The following is an 18,813-nucleotide window of genomic DNA, read 5'->3' on the forward strand; positions in this document are numbered from 1 at the left end:
AACCTTGAGAAGCCTCCTGTCTGGTACCTTTTTGCAGAACCCAATAAATCTAACCTCTGACACCAATTCTTCATTAGCAATACTTTGAGTCAGTCCTTTAATTCCACACAATTTGTGGTACAATCTTTGAGCCAATACAATGAAATAAATAGCCAATTGCTTGCAAAATTTCTCCATTTACTATCATGTTTTTTTTATCTCAAAGAATGTAACCAGGTTTGTCTGACAATATCTGCTTTCCATTAAATTCTGCCTACTAGGGCTAAATCCTATCTGTATTATTGCACTCTGTAACAGTGGAATAATAAAAGACTCCAAGTATTTTTACATATCTTTGGTACCAGGATCTCCAGTGCATAGTTTTAATTCCCTCCCCTTTACTCTATTAATTGAATATTTTCAAGTATTTCCTCATAATGTCATGACCCAACAAAAATCAATGTCAACAAGCCAAACTTTCCCTCTGGGACCTTCCAGCCTATCTGGATTTCCAGTTATCTACATTTATTGGTTCCAAGGCATTTTGTAACCTGATTACTGACAGTGGCTAATTTTCACATGACACCATTTAGAAAGGTAGACACCTTTCTACCCTTACACTTGCCAACATTGTGTTTTCCCTTGGATATTCTTTGTTGATCATCATCAGTTTCTCTTTACTTCACAACAATTCATTTTTACCCTTCTCCAGCCTATAAGCATTAGATTAGACAAAAAGAGAAAAGGTACTACCAGAGGACATTAGCAGTTTAAAAAAGGAACAGCATAATATAGCTTAAGATTCATAATCCCCTTTATGAGAATTTTAATCTAAGCACAAAGCTCTGAAAGGATCCCGCTGCAAGTACAGAAATATTCATTATCTGTGTGTTATGAGAACCACAGCTGAAATCAAAGTTTTCAGACACTCTATTCTGGTACAATTACTGAAAATGACATTACATACATCACATGAAACTGAAAAAGATGCCTCAAGAATAGTAATGTTAGCTTAATATAAACTGTTCTGATCACATCATTTCCTCAAACTCCTCCAAACACCTGTCCACCTTTAAAGCAATACATATTTAATGTTTGCAATAATTTCTCACAAACCTGCTACTTCAACCACTTACTTTTGCAGCTGTTCTTGGAATTCTCCCAAATTAGCCTCTTTCAGACATCCAGGTGTCAAGAACTGAAAACTCCTCAGCCAAACTGTAACATACTGACACCTGCAAGAGCCAGGTTTTTAACAATCTCCCCAAACCATACTTTTCAACACTTTTGTCACCACAATAGCAGCAGCACTGTTAATTTGCCATCCCCAGCCACAGCCCAGTCTCCTTTACACCCAGACTTCACAGCTTCCTGCCCTCAATAACTGCTTCAGAAGCCTCTTCAGCAATGCAAGGTTCTGCAGACTCTTGTTTCTTGCTTACAATTCCAAGCTCCCTTTTCCCCCTCAAATGCCTGAGAATTTGAAACAATTTCCTCATAGCTCCAGCGGCTCCATCCCAGCCACCACACCATGTCCCCCTTGAGCACTGAAGCCACATCTTAAAACCCAGTAGGGTTTTTTCCCATCCCCAACTAATCTTGCCAGCAAGCTCTCCCAAGCAAGGTTCTTTTTCATTAAAGCTAAAAAACAAAGCTAAATTAAAGCTAAGAAGCTTGTTCTGGACACAAAATGGCTTTAAACTTTTTAGAAAAGTAATCAAGATTTTAACTGCACATTTCTGAAAGCCAGTGACACTTTTTGTGTTCATTTTGATCTGGCAGTGTTTGTAGTTGAGAAAAAAACAGCAACATAAATTCAGTTCATCTTCTCCCTGTGGTTTTTCTAACATATTTCTAACAACCCAACAAACAAGCAATGGCAATAGGGAAACATTCCCAAGTCACAGAGCAGACTCCCCAGAGCACTTTTCTGATGGACATTTAGCTGAAATTTTGCTCTCAATTAGTCCAGCCAAGTGAGAAGTCACAAGTCACCCTGGGCAAGTACAAAATACTACTTCTCTTTTAAAAAATACTACTTCTTCTCTTTTAAGAAATACTACTTCTTCCCTTTTAATCCTGCTGGCAAGCAACACCATCCACTGAAAGCCATGAGAAGCAAACGAGCTGAATTGAAAAAGAGCTGCAAAAGCACTAAGGCTCGAGGAGGAGACAAATTCTGCATCCAGAAAGCTCATGCCTTAAAAGCAGTGAGTGCCAAAGCTCATTCCTGCCATGCCTGTTACTGCAGGCAGTTGTGCCTGAGCGGTGCCTTCCAGCAGAGAGAGCTGCAGATCCCAAGGGAGCAGCACCCATCCACATCTGGAGCCTCCTGCAGCAGCACCCACACATCTGGAGCCCCCTGCAGCTGCCAGCCCCTGCCCTCTCCCAGTGAGCCCTCCCTGCAGGAGTGCCATGAGGGAAGGGGTCAGCCCGGCAAGCAGGCACTGGATGGTGTGGATGGCACTCTCTCCATGTGGAGAGGCAAGGGGGAGATGCTTCCCAGTGAGAGGAAGGGCAGATGGCTCTCAGCCAGCCATAATGGGCATCCCCAGAGAGCCCTCAGTCCCTGTGGCATTCCACCAGGGAGCACACAAGGCATTAGAGCCTTATGTAGGCAGGGCCAGTTTGCTTTGCTTTGCTTTTTCTAAAAAGAACCCTTCTGTTTTATGCCCTTTTTCTAAAAAATACATCTTCCCAGCCTGTCTGAAAGCCACAGCACTGCCAGGCCTGAGTCACACAGCCAGCAGGGCAGGGGGAGGCACAGAGGAGGAGGGGAGGGAGCTGCAGCACCAAGGAGCTCCAACAAGACACACCATCCGTGCTGGTGACGAGGCCAGTCCCACCCATGATGAGAAAGACAGATGTTTTGCACAAAGTCAGCTGCTGCCTCATATTAGCAGTTATGAAAGTGGAGAGTTCAGACATCATATTTTCCTTCAGTCTTCATCCTCTGCTAGCCAGGACAGATCCCAGAAAGCCAGGTGTCTGGCTGCAGGAAATACTGCAGCCTTAGTTCTAAGCTCTCAGTCTTGGCCCCTCCTGAAGGCATCACTGTGTCTGTAACACCCCAGGCTTTCTAAGGAACCCTGCCATCACTGCTCCAGCAGTGGTGAGAAAATCCAGGACAGGATCAGTTCTCTGCTGCTCCTGAGTTTTGGTTCTACACATACACAAATCTCTACTGTGGGTACCAGAGGCTCCATAAATGAGAACACACGTGTCTTCAGATAACCCCCACAAAACCAAAACATTGCAGGTGGATTACAGAAACCAACAAAAGAACCTATTTTTTTCCTAAGACTGGAGAGCAAAGCAGCCTTGGAATAAGCATTCTCTTGTGCACAGAATTTGCTGCACGGATGAAGGAACAGAGATCTGCTTGCCATTCAAGGACTGGAGTGTGGGGTTTTTATTGGTTGGGTATTTTTCAGGTTTTAGGTCTACAAAACCTCCTCCATGCTACTCACATGAGCTAATCCATGACGTGGTCTCTTCCCACACGCTCAGTTTCAGGGTTATCCACAGAAAGGAAATAACACAGGTATGAGGTAGCATAGACAAGGAGCCTTGAAACAAACCAGTGTGCTGCCCAGCAGTGCCCTGTGTCAGGTCAGTGCCTTGAGAGCAGATGCTGTAAAAGGAACCACAGCACAGGTCCAGCTGGAATGGGGCTCAGGTCATCTCCAGCCCAGCCTTCTGCCCAAACAGGGACAGCACTAAGCTAAGACCAGCTTACTCAGGGCTTTAGCCAGTCAAGTCCTAAAAACTTCCAAGGAAGGAGGTGGTGCAGGCTCCCTGGGCAGCTCTCTCTCCAGTGCTCAATAATTGTCACTGTGAAGCCCTTTTTCCTTTCCAGTCTGAACCTCTCTCATTTCTGCTGGTGTCCATTTCCTCTCACCCTCCTGCCACGCTGTGGTATAGAGCCTGACTCTTTTTCCACACTTTTCTACAGACATTCACATCACAGCATCCAAACTCTGGAGAAGGGAAATTAAACCGGGTACTCCTAAGCACAGCAACTGAAAGATGCTTCTCTTGCTTCACAAGTCACCAGGAGCTTCAAAGAATTTTGACACAGCTGAGGACTCTGCTCACATATAAAACCAGGGGCAGCACTCAACATCCTTAGTGCAGAAAAAAGAGCAAATGGCTTTCCTCCTGTCTCCTGGAGATCAGCCCATCTCACCCACAAATGCACACTCCTTACCTCTGCAGGCAACTTCAGCTACAGCAAGTGCTGCAAGTCACCAAACAGCCTGGGCTCACCCCAGCAGAGCTGCAGGAGTGCAGTGAGCCCAGCCCCATGTGAGCCACTAAAGCCATCAGGAATATTGTTCCTTGCCCCTACACTACAGAGAGAGGAGCTTCCACCAATTTGTGTCCTGCATTGCTGCTCATGACACATCCAATCTGTCAAGGAAGGAGGCCTGGAGCTCCCCAAGACACCCAAAGCTCCCTAAGGGGTTATTAGAGCAGCCTGGGCTCTATTTCTCACCCCATATGACTGACAGATTGCATGAAAGGACAAAGCCAGCCCCAGCACAGCTGCAGAGGAATGTTTTACTTTGGCACAGAGGAGAGAGATGAAGTGCGTGTCACGTTTTTCCATTAAATTTTTGCCTGTCGCCACAGCAGAGCCAGATCACATACAGAAGATTGAAAGCCAGTTAGCAGCAGATGGCAAAAAAATAGAAGGTAGTAGTTTCCAAGATACAGAGAGGTCACTGGCAATATTCAGCTCCACATTTGGATGGATGGCACCAATGGGGACAGTTCTAGCAATTAAGGTCTATCCCATTTAACCACACTTTATTTTCCCACATTGCCTTCTCTGCTTCCCTACTCACCCTCAGGAGAGGGAATGCTCATTATTTGGTAGAATATGTGTATCCTTCTTGCACACATTTAGCACTCCACTCAATCCAGTGACTTTCTTTCCTGCAGTTGTGATCTGTGTCTGACCGCTCACAGACAGAGAATGAGGAGAAAGTCCCTGCTCTGAAAAGCTCAGCATCTCAGACTGAATGTGCACCTCAGCTATGCCTTGTTAAACCCCACCATTTTAATTTTTCACCTGTCTTCTCTACTGCCTATTACTCACTTCAGAGAGGTGAAAGGGCAACATATTTGCCAGCAAAACTGTGGCCCTAAGCCAAGCTTATTCTTTGCATGCCATTCCTTTTGCTTTTATGAAAGAAAAATAATTTAGCATCCAAGGCAGTCTCCACTTTTCAGCAGCGCTTGACATCATGGAGGGGTGGTGGGGCCACGGACCAACCCAACATCAGTGCTTCCCTGAAAATCAGGTCAGTCTGTTTTTGTGCTACATACCCACATCCTCCTCAAACAACCCTTTTTCCTACTGACCCTTGAACAAATACCTCTTCCAGGCAAACCCTGTTCTTTCCAGTGACATCCAAATCAGAGTCTGCTGGTATCAAATAAATACACACATGCACATCAGGCTTGCATCTGAGCACAACTCATAAATCTACTCTGACTATTCCCACTGCACATTCCTTTAGCTCAAAATGCAGTTCCACTACCCCTTCCCCAGCCAAATATTCCTAGCTGCCCCTTCACATCAGCATCAGTACCTGGGCTGCTACAGGGCAAGCTGTGTCAGGGAACTGATCAACCTGAAAGCTCATTTCTGGCAAAAAAAGTCACTTCAAAACAGGATGAGCTCGCAGGCAGCTGCCACAACAGCCTGTGGTTACATCCAGGTGCAGAACTGCACTGTCAGGTCTTGTCACCCACAAAAAAAAAACACAGCCAGAAGGCATCTCCATGATTCAGAGAGAGATGAATAGGGAGCAACAGCACAAAAGAATGTGCCCTCCTGAAAACACAGCCTGAGAGCTCTGCTGTTAAAGCACCCTTCAGGGACCCACCAGGAACCTGTTTCTCTTGGAAAAAGGGCAAGATGCTCTAGGGAATCAGAGGAGTTAAAGGGGGGACATTGTAAGCTCAGGTTGGCAGCCAAGACAGCCTGTGACAAATGCCACCAGGCCAGGTCAGACACTCTGTGTCTGACAGCAGTTTCACCTATCAGTAACTGCTAATCTCACCCACAAAATGATCCTTCCCCAGAAGTGAGAGAAGCAGCCAAAGACAGAGGATACAGAGATGATGGATGGTTAAACCAAGTATTGTGAAGAGACTGGAAAACAGCTTTTGGGAATGCAGGGAGGAAGGTGTGCAGACAGCAAGGTCTGATAACCAACATTTAGATACAAAAATGCAGCACCTGTCTGCAAGTGCAAAGCCAGCAGTAAAACTGGCTTCAGAGACAGGGGCTACTTTCAAAGTGTCCTCAAAGCAACAACCAAGTATCTCAGAGGGACCTTGTAAGCTGAGGGACCAAGAGAAAACGAGCCCACAGTGACACAGAGCTCCCAGCTCTGTGCAGGGAGGAGTAGCCAGCAAGGCACAGCACACACTGGCCTCCTCTACAGACACAGATAATCCTAAAAATGTGAGACTGCTTCAATAAAAAACTAGTCCCCATCCCATGAGGGGGAAACTCACTCAGCCCTAGCTAAGAAGGGGCTCTTCACATTGCAAACAAAGACCTGCAAAGAGCACAAGTTCTCACCAGCCCCGCAGATAAGCTGAACAGTTCCAGACACAGGAAAGCCCTGTCTGGTAACACCATAAGTGAAATTCCTTCAGCCCTGCTATCGTGCACAACCTGCTCCATGTGTAAGGACTGCCTTTCCAAAGGAAACATTTGCACAGCACAGAGCACAGCAGTCACGTCCATAGGAAAAAGAATAAATACTGGGTTTGTACATTATGCTGGCTCATTCCTATCTACCACGCTTCAAAGTTGGTCCCAGGACAGACTGACATTTTTTCCAGCTCCTGTCTTCACTGCAGATCAAGCACTTCACTATACAGTTACAGCCAGCAACTCAATACCCCCATTTTTCTAATTTTAACTGTCAGAAAACAGCAGGGTAAAGTTTCAGGGTCTCCTACTTGTGTTTATCTCAGCTTTTAGGGGAACTGTAGATCAGTTAGACCCATTACAAGTAAGTGACATGTCTCTTGGCAAACTGGAATGGCTTTCTTATTTAAATTTGGGAAGAAAACAAGGAGGAGAAATGGTTTTCAGTGCAAGGCACCATGTACAACTAATTTTGCTGTTCAGCAGTTGTGATGTTGACTTTTTTATTGATATGGAAAGTCATCGACAAAATTTAACACTACTGCTTTGTATGAGCTCTGTATACAACTATTTAAAAATCTCACTTTCTCATTTCCCCTCCTCACTGCAATTTTGGAAAAATCTTTACAAGTACTGGCTGTATAAATATTTTACATGAAGCCAGCTGCAGGTGTATAGAGAAGAAAGAATGAGGGATTTCAGCTTTATGGTTTGTGGGCAACAGACCAAACCCCACATGCAAATAAATGAAGTCGTTCTCCCCCTACAAAAATGAAACAGAAATTGGATCCAACTATACTGACACCAAAGAGCTACACGCAGCCACCACACAATAAGATACAGCCAGCTCCACATCCACACTCACTGCAGCAACCACAGCTTTCAATTAAATACACACAGACTGTAAAAACCAAGCCCTGCCATCCATTAAAATAACGACTGCCCTGCTCCAAAAGCTCGAGGCACTCCCTGGCAGCTGATCCAGAAGCAGCTTTCCTGCAGAAGTCATTAGACACACGAAGCAGCAGCAGCCATCGTTTCTGTGGCAGAGGAAATGAGTCACCAGGCGAGCTCTGCTGAGGTTCAGGGGTTTGTGATGGGGAGGAAAGGCCAGCTCAGAGTTTCCCCAGCTCATCTTAGATGGCAATCACAACCCTGACCATTAACCTTCACCTCTGGCTTTGCTTTCACAGGGAGACAGAAACTTGGTAGCTGCAGCCTGGGAAGCCTCCTCCTCTCATTCCAGCCCACACTGCACCCCTGAGCCGGGGCTGAGCTGCCCACAGCATCCCCAGTGACATGGAAACAGGATCACAGGGCTCAGACACCTCCCAGGCAACAGCAGCAGCAATGTGACATCTCACTAACTTCAATGCAACGTGACATCTCACTAATTTCAACGCTTTCATGAGTTCCAAGTTCAATAGGCAGGCTCTTTACCAAATAACCCATTTGGGCCACTTGGCGCTTGAAGTTACCTTCCAGTTAACCACTCGTCCAAACATCCAGGACATGACATCTAGGAATTTAGTCGTAAATATCTGAGCCAGCTGCTGTGCCCCCATACCTGTAGGGGGGAACACTTCTACATGTGCCGTGCCATGCCATGATCACATCCATGCTTGCATTCTGCTGCATTTTGCCACCATCTGGAAGCAGCAGCCCATGGGTTAAAATAGCCATGAAAAGGGGGGAGGGGGGAAATAAAGCTGCCTCCTCAGTATTACATAAGGAGGTTTTAAGTGTCCAAGAACCACCTGCCTGTCAGCCCCCATCCAGCCATGGGACAGGTAGCTGGCATTTCATGGCGTGTCTGTCAGACTTATCCATCTGCATCAGATGTGGCACTTGTCACAGAAGACGGGGTCCCAGCTGGGCCATGTCCAACCACATGGACAATCAAATCCAGGGGAGCCCCAGCAGAGATCTCCCACTCCAGGCCCACCTGTGTGCTACGGAAAGTAACAGCAGCAGCAAGAAGCTGGAGGTTTTGCCACCTGGCCACACTGCTGCTCCCCTTGGGCAGGGGCAGCTGTTGTGTTTCCCTTCTGTTCAACCACCACAAAAAAGCACAAAATAACAATAATAACACTAATAATAACAACAACACTGCCTTGCACAGTGCCAGCACATGGTACTACCAACACAGTCACAACAAGCTGGAGCACAGCTGAAGATTATATAATGCAGACATGTGACACATACCATGAACACGCCTCTGGGAAACCTTTCAGCCTTTGCTTCCATGGGAAACTACTCTGGAAAAATAACTGCTATAAAGCTATCTGGCAGCCAGGTGAGGACTTTAATGAGACTTTAACCTCCAGGATTGCTGCCTGCCAATAGCAGAGATGAGCTCCTGGAGGCCCCACTTTCTCCTGGTACAGCTGATGGTATCACTGACAGCACCAGTGGGGTGAGCGAAGGGCTCCTCACACAGCTCCGGGCACTGGTGAAATCATCAGCTGTTAAAGAGAAATGTAAATCCCCAGGAGGTTGGATTTCAGCCCTGGTAATTAAGGCAGGCTGGAACAGTTTAAAATAGAGGTCAAGTTTTTAAGTGTATGCATACTTTCACACTTGTCTGCTAGCGTCAAATCAACAAGAGCCAGGGGCAGCCTTTTTGGTCATAGAAAGGTTAAATTTCAACTCAAAATACACAAAAGGCAGTTGGCACAAAATTCTCACCCTCACCAGAGACTGTACACACTGGTGGAATGACAGTGACCCTTCTTCCTGCTGGTGAGCTCTCCCCTCAATCATCATCATCCCTGCCACTCTAGCTCCCAGGGCTGCCCTGACTGTCCCAGAGACTTTTCCCAAGTTTTCTTGGATGCAGACCTACACATGCAGCTAAGGGGCACCTGAGGAGGGTGTGAGGAGCAGAAGATGCTGTAGAACCCATGTTCCCTGGCTGTGAGGCTGACAGCCAGCACAGGGGGCACGGGAAGGGTCTCCTCATCATCCCAGTCTTTCCAGAAAAACCCTGCAGCAAGTTTGCAAACAGCAGAATAACGGGGTCAAACCAGTCCTCCCAGAAAGCACACAGCCAAGGAGAAGAACAGATGTTTCATCCAGTGAGCTTGTTTGTTTGTTTTGGGTTTTTCAAATGATTCTGTGAAGTTTTGGCCAGAGGTAAATAGAGATCTTGTGTTTCATGGTATTCTCGTCCACATGGCAGGGCACATTCACAAAAGAAAAAGTTCAACAGGCACAAGTGTGTTGAACTCTTTCGAGTTTTTTCACTCTAAAGAATGTTAATTTCATAAACATTCTTTTCATAAACATTCTTTTCTTCTTTAAAGATTGCAATACCTCACTACACCTACTTTATAGCATTTAGTTGGGCTTTTTTTTTCCTGAAACTTCTTTCAGAAGAATTCCAAGAACGACCAAAAAAAGAAACTGATTAAATGCTTTTTATTTGGTTACAAGAGGGTCTCTGAAGAAATCTTAAACTTCTAGAAAGACCCAATCAGCAAGACAGCAAACACAAACAAATCAATGTCAGTGTTACTCCCAACAAAAGCCATCACAGCCCTATATTTTGCAGATCCAGCTACACACTGCCCCTTATAAAATGCTCATCATCAGAGCATTCAAAGCTGAAAATCTCCAATAAAACTTGAAAACAGAAAAGGGAAAAGCATCCCATTTCCAACTACCAGACAAGCAGGATGTTTTCTTTATCAAGACACACTTAATGCTCAGGCTCCTTGAAATAGGGCAGAAAAGACATATCCATGCCACTGCAGCCACAATTTCTAGCCCAAGTGTAAGATCTCCTTCAAAGCACTAATTAAAGAAGACATGAGAACACTGAGTAAGAAAACAAAAGTTAAGAGTGGCAACTCCATTCTCATCACAAGGATCCAAACAGAGCAAGAGGAAGTATGCCAACACAAGTATAAAATCTGAAGAGAAACACTCTCCAAAGAGCCTCTCATGTCATTCACAACATTCTTGTTGATAAGGAAAAAAACCCACAAGAAAACAGCTGTTTGAAGGAAGAGCTTTCTATTTCTAAGTGCTCCTGCTGGCTCTTTTAAAAGCCCAAGCCACCATAACAGGACTGCCTTTCCCCCGATCTACCAGAAGACACACATTGCGCAAGAAAGCCCAAGACTTTCAAAGACAAAGAAGCCAAACACTGTTTAAAGACCCGTCAGGCATGCAGCAGGCTCGCTTCCTGCTGGGACGAGGCTTGGAGCTTGAGACGGACACGATCCCGGATCAGCCACACATCACAAGTAAGATTTTCCTTGTTTGCCTTACACGACCAACGCCAAGATCAGCACGGGGCAGTGCTGCGGGATCCCCGCTGCTCCCATGGAGGGAGAGCCGGGTGCCTCGCTCGGGGCTGCGTTTGCACATCACCCTCTTGGGATGATGGAAGAGACGCGGAGCCCGCGGCAGCCCCTGCCAGGCGCCATCCCCGGGGCACTGCCACATCCCTGTGGATGTCGCCACCTCCGTGTCCCTCTGGATCCCCATCCCAGCACATGCCCCACAGCCACACCGAGCGTGCGGGGGAGAATTCCGTGCCGCTGTCCCGGGGTGCTCCGGTGCTCACTTCCACTCGGGATTTGCACCGACAGAGGTTTTAAATCGCTGTGCTTGCGAAAATTCTCCTGAGTAACAGCGAGCCAACACACACATTTCCTCGGAACTACCCTAGCTATGCGTTTTACGCAAGCCAAAATATGGGGATTCCAGCCAAAAAAACAAACAACAAAAACATCGAAACTTGTGTCACTTCCTTCCTGCGCTCGGGGAGCGGGATGGAGCCGGGACAGTTTGGTCCTGGAGGAGAAGACACGACCGGCGGTTCCTGAGCGGCCGCCCGGGAGAAGCGGCAACGCCGAGGGAGCCCCGGCCGGACGGAGCGGGGGCTGCGGGACCCCGGTAAGCGGGAGCCAGGCCCGGAGGGGAGGGAGCTGAGACCCCCGCGGCGCACAGGGGACCCCGAGGTGCAGTCCGGGGGTGCAGCCCCGAGGGGCGCGGGGAGCACCTGTTGGCCAGACCCGCCCGGTGCCGACCCTGGCGCCCGCCGGGCACGCACGGGGAGCCCGAGGAACCCCGCCACGGCCCCCAGAACGTGTCCCAGCCACCCCACCCCCGGCCTCCCGGCGCCGCCGCCCGCCCCCGCCGCTCCTTACCGTGCGGCTCAGCAGCGTCTCGGGGTCCGCGGGCTCGCACAGCTCGCTCAGCTTGCGGTCCCAGTGCAGCAGCGGCGGCTGCTCCCCGCCGCTCTCGCACACCTCCATGGCGGCCGCAGGCACCCGCGCCGGCCCGTCGGTCTGTCTGTCGGTCCGTCTGTCTGTCGGTCCGGACGCTGCCCCCGCCGCTGCCCCGGGCCGCGGAGCCGCGCGCTCGCCCCCGCCCCGGCGCGTCCCCTCCGCCGGCGGCCGCGCGCGGGCGTGGCCGGGCGAGTCACCTCCGCCACGCCCCAGCCGCCCCGCCCGCCAATCGGGGACGAGCAGCGCCGGGCGCCGGCCAATGGGCGCGCGGGTCTCCGAGCGGCCGCGGCCGCGAACATGGGCGTGGCGCGTCCGACCAATGGCGCGGCGGAGCGGCGGGAGCGGAGGCCAATGAGACAGCGACAAGACTGCGGCCGGCGCGCGACGCCCCGCCCCGGGCCGGGCCGCCCTCAGGGAGGGACCCGCGGGGGCACCGGGACAGCGGGGCCCGGAGAGAGGGGACGGGACCGGGACGGGACAGGGCTGGGCTGCCCGTTCGGTGAGCACAGGTCTGAACGCACCTTCTGATAACCACAACTCCACAGCTCTGGGCAGCCGCACCGAGGCCGCTGGTGCCTGCCTCAGACCGGTCCCAGAGCGCTCATCAACCGGCGGCAAAAATAATCCCAGGCAAGGGGAAGTTGTGGTATTTTGAGACTTGTGTTGCTGCCAAGCCGGGACAAGATTGACAGTCCATTGTTCTTAAAAAGTGGCAAGCTGCCAAATATTTCGGGTTCAAAAAGCTGGGCATTGCTCAGGGCTTGTCTGAGAAGGACAAGAACTGGAACAGAATTCAGAGGAACAGAACTGGAATTCCTGGCGTGTTCCCGCTCTCCCAGCGCTCCCCTGGGACATCACCTCTGTTGGCAGCTACTTCAGCCCACTCACAGAGGCAGCACCTCATCCAGCCCTCGCTCTGCAGAGCCCTGAATAACCCTCTGAGGAAAACAAAGCCAGAAGGATTGCCCAGCACTTAATAGGCACAACAGCAACAAAAATAGAAACAATTATGGTGACTCCGCCAGGTTTGTAGCTTTAAAGTTTATTAAACTGCTGGAGTTTGATTAGGGGAATAAGCAGTGTAAGAGAAGTTACACTATCTAAGATCACCTGCAAAAATTAGTTATTTTAAGTTTCTCAATAAGTGAAAGAAGTCAGTCTGATATTTGCCTTCAGCAGCAAAGAAAAGCCAAATTACCTGAATTGCTACCTTCCCCTTTGGCAAGCCCAACCAGAGGTACAAACTTCTTGTTTGTACTGCCAGGCACTGTTATCAAAGCAATTCCATTGTGCCAGGCCAGAGATGCAGATTGTGAAATTTGTAAAGGTCAGTTCCTGGTCCAGGAGCCTCCGTGTTTTCATTGGATGTGTTCTTCCTTTGAAAGCTTTTGAGGCCTTGTGATAATCCCTTTAATAAAAGGCTCTCCAGCGTCCTGCTGGCTGACATTAGCACCTTCTAAAATCACTTATGACTAGATAATTTTTTGGGGTTGGGGCATTAATGAGTGTTTTGCCCATATGAGAAGTCTAAAGGGAGACCCACGTTTGCCTTGTAAAGCAACAGAGTGAAGGCCCCCTTAGAAGAAAGTGGTCCTGACTGGGTGAGTGCAGCTTCCTTTGCTGAGCATGATGAGAACAAGGGGCTCCCAAGGTCTGGTGTTTGAGTACTGGGCTGAACTTTCTCACCCTAACACATTTCTCAGGCAGAAATATTTATTTAAGGAAGAAGTTGCACAGGCACACACTTCTGTCCTTCCCCCTTGGGTAAATCCCTCACACAAACTGAGGCACCCTGGGTAAACAGCATGCTGCTTTTCCCAGGGGTTTCCACTCTTCCTGCACCATGTAAAGCTGTGTCCCTCTTCCCTCTGCTCTTCCCCAGGAGCTCTCTCTCTGTCATTGGTACTGAGGCACAGCTGCTGCTGTGAGACACAGAGCTGCTGAGAATTCATAAGTGTGCTGCAAGACTTCTTTGGCCACTGAAATATTTTGACACACAAAACTAGCCATTTCTGGGGCTATAATATAAATATAAAACATGATATTGCTAACTGGGCATCCTGCCCAGTCACTGACACATTATTAAAATTAATCTTCAAGGCTGTATGTAAAATTTAAGCTTCAACACGCCTGAAACAATGACCCAAGACTGTGTAAGGAAATGTGACCAATTTGCTGTGGCAGCCAACAGCACAGAGACCACACTGATGTGATTGTGCTGCAGCACCAGCTCTTCTTAGGAAAGGACATCTGAAATAGCAAGGTTCTGCTGGAGGCTGGCAGCACACACAGGACACCAAGAAGGAAGAGACAAAAGTGGAGGAAAGTAATCCTTTCCAGAGAATATTAATTATTCAGTGTGCTGATACAACACAGTGTGTCACATGCTGCTGCCCACAGACTGACACTACACCAGCAGTCAGGCACTGGGGAAAGCACCTTCAAACCTACAAGAACATGATACAGACACAGCTATCCTAACTTTATCCCATACTCCCTGCAGGACTTGAATGGTGGACTCCAACAGTTACCAGCCTGCTGAAAATCCAGGCTGTTTCTCCATGCTACATTACTTTTCTCTTAGAAAAGCTATAATAGTACTATTGAGTTCCAGCTCACGTAACTCTGAGAGCATTTTTGATTTCTTTGTTTGTGTAAGACCCTTTCCTCACTCCACTCTTCTGAAGTGGGTTTGTACTCACCCCGCAGCACAGAAGGAGAGTGCAAAAATCAACCAAAAATCTACAAGAACATAAAAGGGTGGGGAGCTATTGTCTGCACATATAGGAAAGAGAAGAGCTCAGCTTTTGTTTAGTGAGAATTCTGCTCCCTTTCTACAAGGAGCAGAAAGCCCACACAGAAACAACACAGAAAACCAAACCAGCTAAGAAAGAGGAGGCTGCTAAGGCAGAGCTCCAAACAAACACCACTTAAAACATCAAAGAACAAAGCAAGGAAAAATACAAAGCTGGCAAAGGAAAGGTGCTCTCCTTGCAGATCCGGGTTACAGAAGCCACAACTCCTGCAAACCACATCATTACTCAGTTCTTGATCAGGTCAGCTGCACAAAGGTTCATTAAATATTTACAGGTGACATTTTTCTGACTTGTGACAACCAGGATCAAGATAACCATCCATTTTCTACAGCCTCTCTGTTCAAATCAGTTTGAGAAGCCAACCAGCAAGAAAAGAGCAAACAGCAACAGAGCCCACAGGATGAAAACTGCCAGGTTTGTGACCAGCTACCCTTAAAAATCTTACCCCTTGAAAGCAACAGAAAACAGCCACAGCTAGAGATTTCTTCAACAGACTCAGCACCTCTTAAAGAGTGCAGGACACAAATTTCAGGTCTAAGAAGACAAAGAATAAACCAGCAGCCAATTTCTAATCACAGAAGTTACTGGAGATTTTTGTGACATGGTAATGAGCTGAATTTTTTACGTGGGACTAAGCAACAAGCAGAAGAAAAATCTCACACACACTGACACACGTTCCCTACATGAGGATATCTCAGGAGAAACCCTGTGAAAGTTATTTCTTTGTGTATTGTGCAAAGATTTTACTTGCACTAACAAAGCAAATTTCTTGTGTAAATGAGATTTAAATCACACTGCTGTGCTGAGAAGCTCAGCACTGCCAAGATAAACAGACACCAAGCCTTAGTTTGTACATTTAGACACGCTCAACTACTTGGCAAAAAGGCTTCCACCACAGAAATTTCATAGTTAAAAATAGAAGGTGAGCTTGAGAATAGTAAAGTTTTCTTCCCACAATCCTGGCATTTCATTCCTTTTCTGACACATGAAAAAGTGGGATAGCCAGCCCTGCAGACAGCCTGTTACTAAACCCACATAATCGGTACACTGACAGAAATACAGGCTCCCTTTACCAGAATCTTCCTTGCTGTTGTGCCCAGGGGTTTCTCTAAGCTCCAATTCAGCTTTCCTGCCTTTGCAATCCCTGCCCCTCTGCAGGGGCTTTGACCAGGCCCACACAGGCACTGCTGGCATTGAACTGAAGTGTGAGCTGTGTTTGGGAACAGACACAGTGCCCCCAACACACAGAACACACAGGAGGAGAACAAGAAAGCTATTCTGGTGAAGTGGGACTTGATTTCTTTGGCTGAAGCATCTTCTCCTACTTCTTCAAGCCACCTGATTTCTGTGGGCAGAGCAATTACTGCAGAGTAATGAGAAATAAAGTTGAAAGGGTTCTTTGCTGTGTGACACAGGCACAATAATGTGGTTTCTTCCTCCAACCAGCCACAAAAACAAGCAGAGAAGAGAGTGTTTCCTACACCTTACAGCAGGCTGACAGAAATATCTGAGTGCCATGGAGTTGCCTTGCAGACTAGAATAGCTCTGCCTCAGAGCTGCTCAGAAATGCTCTAAATACTTGGTGAACATGCTGACATTTTAAAAAGAAGTCACCCATATTTATCTTTTGTAATTATCTCCATAAATACATAAAATAAATTCCTTGTTAAGGTCAAACACTTCTAAATATCCTGGTTGATGCAAGCAGCCAGGGTTTGCCTCATCAGGTTTACACAAGATGCTAACACTGACAAGAAAAAGCAGAATGCCATTTTCCGGGGCACACTGTGGGAAAACACTCATTGCCTAGTTACAAACCAGGAATCACTGTATTTCACTCAGGTGATACCATTCCCATCCCATTTCCTCACAGAAGAAATACCTATCCATAAAAAAAAAAAACCCTGAAACCAACCAGATGCTATAGGAATGCTGATTTCACACAGGATTTTCTCACAAGTGAAATGACTTAGTTACAGATTAACTTTGCCCCAGAGTGGCAGAGCAGACACAAGATGAACAGCAAGCCTTTGCCACTGGTTATTTTTGCTGTAACTAGGGCAGTGCAGAATCATTTGGGAAGGCCTGCCCTACTGCCAAGCTGTGCTGAACATTCAGCACACTGCCTCCAGTGTGTGCTCAAAGCCAGTGTGTGTTCCTTGTAGCAGGGCAATCTTTAAAGTGTACTAGCTACTTTAAATAGAACTGGAAGGGCAAGAAAACTCTGAGTTCTTGAGTAAATATTTTTCCTTGCTAATCCTAATACCTTGTGCTAGCTCTGCTGTCTCCAGCTTGAGCCAGGGGCAGAGATAGCAGGAGCCATTCAGCAGCTGCAGAGTTCTGGCAGTTCTGGCCACTCCATTGTGTGGTGAAGGGAATCCTTGCTGCCCTTTCTGCTCTGAGCCTGGAGGAGAAAGGCAGCTCCACCACAGCAGAGTGCAAATGGAGTGACCACTGAGTGAACAGAAGCTCAGCACATCTGCTCACAAAGCTCAAGACAAACAGGAAAAATTTGTGCACAAACTACTTGGATTACTACTGTGCAAAAGCACCATCACAATTCTCACAGCAGTGCAACAGGCTCAGATTAAACAAGTAGTTAAAGGAATTAAAGTCAGGATTTTATATTTAAAAAGACATTCTTCTGTGGATGACAACCCACTGAAGTAACTAAGCCTTTGCAATACATCTGACACCCCACTATGCCAGTGACAGGGGCTTGGATGCTTGTCAGAGCTTTAGCACCAACCAGAAATAGATGCTGAGTTGAAAGAATTGAAGTTTTTGTTAGAAAATGTGCACAAGGCATTAAAAAAACCCCAGTATTTTGTAGGGGAAAGAGCTGCAGACAATGTGTTCTGCACTGGGATCAGAGAGAGATGAGATACAAAATCCCACCAGCTCTGAAGGCAGGAAATTGTCACTTCTATTAATTTTTCTTTTTTCCCTGTTCCAACACGTTGTATTACAGTGGGAATTTCCCTTTCTCTTTTTTGTGTAGTAGAATTAAACACCTTTTAGTTGAGCAACTTCTTGCCAATAACACAGTAACTCTCACTGCGACAACAAAAACGCAGTGACACAAGGGCCACTCCCACACCACGAATCACGGACCCGGAATGTTTTTCGTGTTTTCCACGCGAATCCCGAAGGCAGAGCCAAGGCAGCCGCTCCTCCAGCTCCTCCTGATGGCAAAGCACGGGCACAGCACCCTATCGAGGGACGGGATGGGAATGCTGATGTCATCCTACAGCAAACACCACAACAAACAAGACCTAAGCAGGGTTTGGAGATAGAAATGCCTATGATCAGCAGAGGGGCAGATGCAAATGCACAGGAAGCCTTTTCCGGGTCTGTGACAGAAATCAGCTGAGCACTAATCAAAGCCAATGGTTCTGCTTTGAACTCACTGTCCAGCTGGCTTAGAGAAGGAAAAACAGGGAATGACACCTACAGAACAGAGGGATGTCAAAAGTGAGAGGGGATCAGGCTGGCAGGCCCTGCAAGACAGGAGGGAGATTAGGGCAGACAAGGACAGAAGGTTTGAAATTGGCTGGATGCAAAGAGTGACTCCCCATTTATATATTCATCAGCTCAAGAACTGATACAGATGCCTATTACAGCGACTTTAGACAGTCACTGTGGTGAGAGAAGGACAAGAATCTTGTTCTTTGATCAGAAGGCTTGATTTATTGATATATATGATACATTACAACTATACTAAAAAGAATAAAGAGTGAGCTTGCAGAGACTGCTAAGCTAAGAATAGAATAGAAGGAATCTAAAAACAAGAGAGTTCTCTGTCTTTGTGTTCTAGAGAGCTTGCTCTGTGATTAGCCCTTAATTGTACACATAGAACATGAACTAATCTTAGGTGCATCTTATTGCATTCCACAGCAGCTGATAATCATTGTTTACATTCTCTTTCTAGGGCCTCAGCTTCCTAGAAAATGAACAAGTCTCAAAGAAAAGATTTCTATAAAGAAATGTCTGCGACAGATGCCTAGGGTACTTCTCCTTTTAAGAAGAAAAAAAAGAAAGTAATCCAAAAGATCATAACAGAGAGAAAGCACATGGGAGGACAAACCACACACAAGTACCC

General features: G+C 47.2%; 1 protein-coding gene across 2 annotated transcripts in view; it reads right to left on the reverse strand.

Annotated features, from left to right (window-relative positions):
* CREB3L2 (cAMP responsive element binding protein 3 like 2) overlaps window positions 1-12,038 on the reverse strand; it is a 74,658-nt gene extending 62,620 nt beyond the window's left edge. Inside the window, exon 1 of one of the 2 annotated variants that reach the window (XM_064737964.1) lies at window positions 11,815-12,038. In XM_064737964.1, coding sequence (XP_064594034.1) covers window positions 11,815-11,922 — 108 coding nt within the window. In that variant the 5' untranslated portion in view covers window positions 11,923-12,038. The remainder of the gene's footprint in view (window positions 1-11,814) is intronic. The other variant, XM_064737957.1, reaches the window with a different exon arrangement.
* Between the last annotated feature and the right edge of the window lie 6,775 nt (window positions 12,039-18,813).

This window comes from Zonotrichia leucophrys, chromosome 1A (assembly GCF_028769735.1).
Source record: "Zonotrichia leucophrys gambelii isolate GWCS_2022_RI chromosome 1A, RI_Zleu_2.0, whole genome shotgun sequence".
NCBI classification, from domain to species: Eukaryota; Metazoa; Chordata; class Aves; order Passeriformes; family Passerellidae; genus Zonotrichia; species Zonotrichia leucophrys.